The 7,609-nt window shown below is 35.4% G+C and overlaps 2 protein-coding genes across 2 annotated transcripts in view; both read right to left on the minus strand.

Annotated features, from left to right (window-relative positions):
- Positions 1–3,250, minus strand: part of LOC110782104 (probable amino acid permease 7) — a 4,018-nt gene extending 768 nt beyond the window's left edge. Inside the window, exons 1-6 of the mRNA XM_021986193.2 lie at positions 3,072–3,250; positions 1,757–1,993; positions 1,583–1,676; positions 1,177–1,391; positions 946–1,079; positions 616–837 (exon numbers count right to left, since the gene is read on the minus strand). Of these exons, the coding sequence (XP_021841885.2) occupies positions 616–837; positions 946–1,079; positions 1,177–1,391; positions 1,583–1,676; positions 1,757–1,993; positions 3,072–3,141 (972 nt within the window). The 5' untranslated portion in view covers positions 3,142–3,250. The remainder of the gene's footprint in view (positions 1–615; positions 838–945; positions 1,080–1,176; positions 1,392–1,582; positions 1,677–1,756; positions 1,994–3,071) is intronic.
- A 997-nt stretch (positions 3,251–4,247) lies between these two features.
- Positions 4,248–7,256, minus strand: LOC110782101 (probable amino acid permease 7). Its single transcript, XM_021986188.2, has 7 exons — positions 7,067–7,256; positions 6,731–6,964; positions 6,523–6,616; positions 5,483–5,697; positions 5,254–5,387; positions 4,864–5,091; positions 4,248–4,774 (listed from the first exon to the last, which is right to left on the minus strand). Exons 1-7 carry the CDS (start codon positions 7,155–7,157, stop codon positions 4,370–4,372), a joined length of 1,401 nt encoding a protein of 466 aa, XP_021841880.1. The 5' UTR covers positions 7,158–7,256; the 3' UTR covers positions 4,248–4,369.
- Positions 7,257–7,609: the final 353 nt, after the last annotated feature.

The raw sequence follows: 7,609 nt of genomic DNA on the forward strand, positions 1-7,609 counted from the left end.
TTTATGCACCCGGGTACACAATGCTTACTGTGCACCCTGTTTTTAAATGAACATTAAGTTCAGATATAAATAACATATAGTTTGTACCCAAAGAACATATCGTAAATGAACATATAGTTCAAATCCAAAGAACATATATTAAAATATATCACTTGTACGCGTACATTGAAATCATTCTCTGTGTTCATGAGGTGCTCAATGAATGTTCTTTAGGTGCTCATTGTGCACCTTAGTGTATAATCCAAATTGCGAGATTCAACCAGAAGAGACTAGAAAAAGTTAAAAGCACTCGCAGAAAACAATCAGACCACATCAGACCAGAAATATTGCACTTGTACGTACATTGAAATCATTGTCCATGTTCATTAGGTGCTCAATGAATGTTCATTATGGTGCATAGTGAGCATCGTTCACTTGGGTGTATAATCCAAATTGCGAGATTCAACTAGACCAGACCAGAAAAGGCAAAAAGCATTCGCAGAAAACAATAACAAAAAACACTCACAAAAAATAATCAGACCAAACTAGAAAATGAATAAATTAAACTAGACCAGGTGAAAGAGAACACAACCTAAATCTTTAGAACTATGAAACATGAAATCAGATATTCAGTACCTGATATCCTCCAACAAGGTGAAGAACAATGCACACGTTAGCAAGGCCGATGAGCCAATACGGCTCATAGAATCCTGTCATAAGATTTCCTGGTGTATCATCCCCGAAAGCAGCATACCCAAACCCTCCACAAAGGAGATAGAACAAGGTGGTCACTGCAACAGATATCGTTGAAGCCTTCTTCATGGTCTCATTCTCTGACGGAGGTGACTTCAGAGTATCCTGCATTTCACACATCATTAGTTCATTACAAACAGGGTACATTAAACTCTTGTTCAACCTCTGTATTATATTTCGCATATACATCAGATTTCAGAAAAAGAAAGGCACCTGAATCTCAATAAGAATTAAGGAGTATGGGTAAGCAAATGCTATATCTCCCAGTCCTTGTGCAACCAGCCACACTTTTTCCATGACAGTTTTGGTGGGTGTTCCTTTTATGCTTCCCTTAATCATACCATTTTCTGAGATGACAGTAAAAATAGATGTAACACATTACTAAAGCACACGAATTTCAGATAAACTAGAGTTGATTTGGTGTAATTTAATGTGGTTTTATACCTATAACATGAATGGTTCCAAGTCCAAGTACAATGAAGGAATAGGTAAATGACATAATTGCAGCTATCAGTGAAACCCATTTTATGTCATGCATATTTGGTATCTGAGACATAAGAATCTGTACAAATCCAAAGATTAATATGTAATGAGTATCCCCAAAACTGCAGTCTGCCTGATGGCCTTGATTGTGATAACAGTTCGATTCCTGTATCGCCCTGCATGCCAAGATGATAGTGATGCTCGAGTGAGATAAACATGATTAAGCATGCATCATGTAAGGTTATGTTCTGCTCCACTTATTTCAGGGAAAATAAGTTCAGGTAAGATAAATTCAGGAAAAATAAGTGAAAATCAGGTGCATAGAACGAGTAACTAGGAAAGTGAAGTAGAAAACAAGTAAAATTACCTGATGCTGATAGCAGAAGTGATAGTATAAGCAATTCCTATCCCAAATAAGTTAATATGCACACAGAAACCGCAAAGCCAAGCCCTCGTCTCTCCTAAAATATTAAACTTACAGTTGAGAATCAAGACAAGTATATATATAAGTCCAGAGATATTAATGGTCAAAGTTAATTACCTAAATTGAAGCGAACAGCTTCAAGATAAGATGGATTACGAAGAGGGCCATATTCAGGATCAGGAGATTTGTAAGAATTAGAAAGGAGGAATGCAGAAAGGAGGGTGATGAAAGCAAAGACAAGCATTGCAATTGGACCTCCTATCCAACCCAATTGACTCAAACTCCATGCCAATGATAGCACTCCTGACCCTATCACTCCTGTTATAATGTGTGCTACTGCTGACCATAATGTCCCTGCATTTTTCAACTAGATTGTTTATAATCTTTCAAAATATTGTATTATACTTCTTCCGTTCCACAAATATCGCACCATGTTGACTTTTACACTATTCACGTTGTTCCTTTGACCATCTTTTGTAAAACATACGTAAAAAGTATGTACTGCCTCCGTTTCAGAAAGTTATTTACAGTTACTATTTACACGGACTCCAATGCAATATTTAACTACTAATATATTCAATTTCGTATATGATTTTTTTTTTTTAAAGTTGATATTCTGAAAATACATACTGAGACCAATTGAAGAAATCTTATATAATAGTGAGAATTTACGATCAAAGTTTTTATATTTTGGACACGTATTCCAAAGCGTAAAGAACTTTTAGAAACGGAGGAAGTAATTATGTAGGATCTTATTAGATTCGTATCGATATATACTTTCTAAATATCAACTTTTTATAATTTTTACTTGTACATAATTCGAGAGATAACGAGTAAAAGTCATGTATTGGGAAGCGTGAAGTCAACATAGTGCAATATTTCCGGAATGGAGGAAATATTAAAAAAATTATCCCTTCTAGTTTTTTTTTTCGTGCATCACTTGGACCGGTACACTTGACAATGCCTCATTTGATCGACCATTAAATATCTCTAATTTTCTATATGTAAAAATTAAACTTCGTATAAAAAATATTGATATTATATATAAAACTATGTATTGTGACTAATTTACAACAATTTACGTAATAACATTTGGTTACTATATATTGGTAAAATATTCAAATCAAACTAAGTACTACATTCGTTCCTTAATGTTCTTTACGCTTACTATTTGCACAAACTTCAATACATCACTTAGACCGCCACACTTGACGGTGCATCATTTGACCGCTAATTATCTATAATTTTCTATTTGAACAAATTATAAAAAGCTAATGTTTATAAAAAATTATGTATTGAATTCAACAACGTTTTACATAACAACATTTGATTACTATATATTGGTAAAATATTCAAATCAAACTTAGTACATAAATAATGATACATTCAAAGTGATGCAAGTGAAAATAAAAATGGAGGGAGTAGTAATTACCAGTTCTCTTCTGGGGTGTTAATGATGATTGGAGTAAAGGGGTGTTCTTGTTATGTTCTTCTTCTCCCATAATCTAACCTTAATCTTGATACTTGATAAAGTGACTAAAAATAGGAGAATGAAATAAGAAAAAAGGGAATATTATATGGTGTTTGTTTAAGGAAGAATTCCAGTAAAAGCGGGAAACCGAACATTCAATTATTGGATTTTAGTTACTACGTGTATTGGTGTTTAATGAGTTCCGTAAGCAACTAACTTTGTGGTTAGTTCTAGTAAGTACGGATTTTACATTTTTAGTTGTGCACGTCATTTACGGAGTACTAGAATGCCATCCAATTGAGGACAAATGTAAGGAATGGATATATTCTTTATTTTAGTGCTATCTAACAATGCATATATTTATTTCATTTTTATTAAATTGAAACTAACCATCAAGAATTCTAACATATATTCTTTGTTTGGTTGCTTGAAAGGAAATTTATAGAGTAGAGGAAAATGGGAGGGGGTTGATGAGGATAAAGAGGGAAGGTAAGGAGGAGAAGTAATTACCCTTCATTTTAAATAGAAAATGTTTTCACTATTGTGTGAGTTATTAAAAAATCGTTTTTTATAAACAATGGAAAATGATTGAAAAGGGGAACTATATTTTTCAGGAAAATGTTTCATACCAAACCAAACACTCCCTAAAATGATTGAGTAAAGACTCTCTTGAACCAGTACTGGCCTATCACAGGTTAGTCATCCAAGCTAAATAAGTTTAAGCTTGAGCCACTCCTATTCTCCTAACCATTTACAACTGATGAGGATCGACCTTAAATTTTCCATCAACTCCATCAACGTGTGTTGGTTTATTGTGGTTGTTATTATATTCTAATAAATAAACAATGGACAGAGGTCATGCATGAATCATATAAACCATTAACACGATTAAGCCATATAGTGCGTGATGCACAAATAATGGTTGCAACCAATTGTTTGTTGATTCAGTGGTGATTGGGGTTGAACTTGGTAGGGAGAATTCGTGTTCGATCCCCCGTAATAACAATTGAGAGGGCACTAACACCAAAAAAAATAAATAATGGTTGCATTATTTGCTACACTTGAGTCGCTTGACTTGTGTTCGTGCAATATAGGCAATAGATCATGAAATAAGTTAAAAGAGTCTTTGTACACCACTTTGATAATTAGTCCTAGCATGTTCATATCATCAGCAATTGATCTGTGTAGTGTTTACATCAATGGAAAACATGTTTATGCATTCATGGATAAGCATTATATAACTAAAAGTACCGTCTTTTTCATTTTAACTTGGCACTCACAATTCCTTCAATTGAACCAACTAATGCAACTATACTCACCAGCAAGCAAAAACCACTAATTGTTCGAAGTAAAATACCCTGTTTTGTCCAAACATTCATATTTTTCTGGACAATATACATTTCTACTGGGAAATATATGGCAAGAGGCCAAAAACTTATGGCCCCTAACAACCCTAAAACCTGGTTGAAAAACGGGAAAATCATCGCTATCCCTGTTGTCGATGCAACATAAGCCGTTCTGAAGCACACTCTCAGCAGGTTCACTTTCAGATCACTGCACAACAAAGGCAGCTTCACTGAATGGAAATCATTCACAAACTTGCTATTTGGGAACTTTTTAGCAAACCATCCTTCCACAAATGCGAATACTGGTTGACTGTAAACCTGCATTAACCCACACTGATGAGTCAGAAGTTCATTCCTGGTGTCTGTTTTAGTATAAAGTTATAGATTACTGTAATAACGTATTATACCTGATATCCTCCCACCAGATGAACAACAATGCAGGCGTTTGCAAAGTCAATGAGCCAGTAAGGTTCATAGAATCCAAACCCTGTCAAGATATTACCAGGTGTATCATTCCCAAATGCAGCATAGCCAAAGCATCCGCATGAGAGGTAGAAGAAGGTGGTGATTAAGACAGCTACCATCGAGGCCTTCTTCATTGTTAGATTTTCCGCTGGAGGGGACTTCATTGTGTCCTGCACATGCATCCAACGTAATCAAATCTAACAAGATCTTACATGATAACGTTTTGATGTACTTCTATATATAATAATGAGATCTGCAGTCAAAATTCTCATACTTTGGACACGTATTAAAGCGTAAATAACTTTCAGGAATGGAGGTAGTAGTAATTTAACCTGAATTTCTAGGACAATGATTGCATAGGGGTAGGCAAATGCAATATCTCCAATTGCTTGAAAGGATAAGCTCATTTTTTTAAAGGAAGAAGTAGCTTGAACTCCAGTAATACTTCCCTTTATAGCTCGATTTCCTGCATTTCCAAAAAATTAAAATGATTAGGGAAATCAGATGTTGTTTTAAGCTAGATTAAAGAAAGAAATTAAGTATTTGGGATTGATTGATTACCAATCACGGTAGCAAAGCCAAGGGCTAATCCGATGGTTGCGTAGGCAAATGACATGATGGCAGCTAGTATAGAAAGCCATTTCATGTTGTGAAAATCAGGTATTTGAGACATTATTATCTGAACACACCCAAATAGCAGCATGTAAACGCCATCCCCATATGAACATGTTGCTTGGTGCCCTTCTTTGTGGTAGCAGTTTGATTTTCTAATAGCTCTGTACCATTAAATAAGTTAAGTAAATCATAGAGCAAGAAGAAAATTAAACGGACTAATAAATTGTGTTCTCTTCACTTAATTCTTATTGATGAATCCGTATTAGAGATCAAAGAAATAAAAAAATACTCGCAGAAAACATTTAAACCAGACAAGAAACTAGAAAAATCCTACAAGACCAGGTGAAGAGAACAAAGTCTATTAGTCTCTAGCTTAGACAGACGAATAATTAGGTTGGTCGTCCTTTTTTTTGAAGAGGTAAGAAAGAGAAAACATGAGCATTTCTGCATTCTTGCTTAAACTAACAGTAATCATCCGTTTGCAACAAAACTATTCCCTTACTTCTGACATGGGAAATTAAACGGACAAATAGGCTGTGTTGTTCACCTTAATCTTATTGCTTATTACATCAGACCAGGAAAAACAAAAAAAATACTCATAGAAAACATTTAGATCAGACCAGACAAAGAACTAGAAAAATTAGACCAAACCAGGTGAATAATACTCCCTCCATCCCTTAATACTCGACCTGTTTGTCACCGTTACTACATTCTAGCTTAAACAAACTGAGTAATGAAGCTAGTCATCCTTTTTCTAAGAGGTGAGAAAGAGAAAACATGAGCATTCTAGCTTAAATTAACTAGTAACTCTGCATTATAGCTTAAATTAACGAGTAATTCAGCTAATCATCCTTCTTCAACAAAATTATTCCATTACTTCTGAGTTCTGACAGAGGAAATTAGTGAGTAAAGAAGGGCGCGCATAATTAAACATGAAAAAGAACATATGGTAAGTTAGTACAAGGAAGATAAGTAGCTTAGTATACCTGATGCTGGTTGCAGTAGTGATGACATACGCAACACCGGCACCATACAAGCTTAGATATTGTAAACAACCACAGAACCACACCTGTTTCCTTCCTGTACAACCACTTTAATTAAAATAAGAATTGAATGAATCAAATGCACGTACTTTAGCTTGCAAAAAAGGCATTAATTGACAAGATTGTGTATATATATTTGATATATGAATACCAAGAATGGCTTTGACAGCATCCATGTAGGAAGAATTGCGGGAACCAGTAACAGGGTTGGGGGACCTGTAACAGTCAGATAACAGGGAAGCAGATAGGTAAGTAACAAACGCGAAACACAGCAAAGAGACCGGGCCAGCAATCCATCCTAGTTGGGAGGTGCTCCATGCTAAGGAAAGCACACCCGATCCAATCACTGCTGTTATTATATGAGCTACACCCGTCCATACAGTTCCTGTTAAAATTCCATTTTTCGCGTTACAGGAAAAGTATTGCAGGCTAAAAAGACAGTATATATGTAGTGAAAGTAGAACTAGTAAGTTAGTTAGTTAATTACCAGTTCTCTTTGTAGCATCTTCATCAGAATCATAAGGGGAAGTTGAAGCAGAAGCAGAAGCATAGATCTCTAAAGTACTGGTTTTTGCCATCAGAAAAATGCAACTCTCTCAGTACTCAGCAATAGTCATGTTTTATGTTATTAAGAACAGAGGCAGGATACTAGGGTAGCATGGGCTCTTGCAAGTTGGGAATGTGGTTGGCGATAAGTCTCAATCTCTACCAAGGTCCATATGCAAGGGTCCTACCTACGTAATACCCTGCCGGTCTGACCTCGACACGACGACACGTCAGGTAATCAATCATAACCGATGAATGTCTCGATCAGTGTGATAGATACTCCCTTTGTCCCTATTTATTTGCCCCATTTGCCATTTCAGTCTGTCTCCAAAAGATATATTGTCCCATTAATAAAAATGGTCAAGGCCGGGAAAATAAACTTACTCTCACATAGAATAAATTTTACCGTCCACTTTCTGTCTCAATTTCACTCACCCAACTCTTAATAACATATGGAGCACATAAATGCTAAACTTCTAAGTGG

Source organism: Spinacia oleracea, chromosome 2, assembly GCF_020520425.1.
Source record: "Spinacia oleracea cultivar Varoflay chromosome 2, BTI_SOV_V1, whole genome shotgun sequence".
In the NCBI taxonomy this organism is placed as follows: Eukaryota; Viridiplantae; Streptophyta; class Magnoliopsida; order Caryophyllales; family Amaranthaceae; genus Spinacia; species Spinacia oleracea.

Bases quoted from the DNA above. Each gene is read 5' to 3' on its own strand.
- LOC110782101 (XM_021986188.2), bottom strand. From the start codon at position 7,157: ATGGCAAAAACCAGTACTTTAGAGATCTATGCTTCTGCTTCTGCTTCA. The intron at 6,965-7,066 runs GTAATTAACTAA...GAATTTTAACAG, and splicing joins AGATGCTACAAAGAGAACTG to GAACTGTATGGACGGGTGTA. The intron at 4,775-4,863 runs GTATAATACGTT...GGGTTAATGCAG, and splicing joins ATCTGGTGGGAGGATATCAG to GTTTACAGTCAACCAGTATT.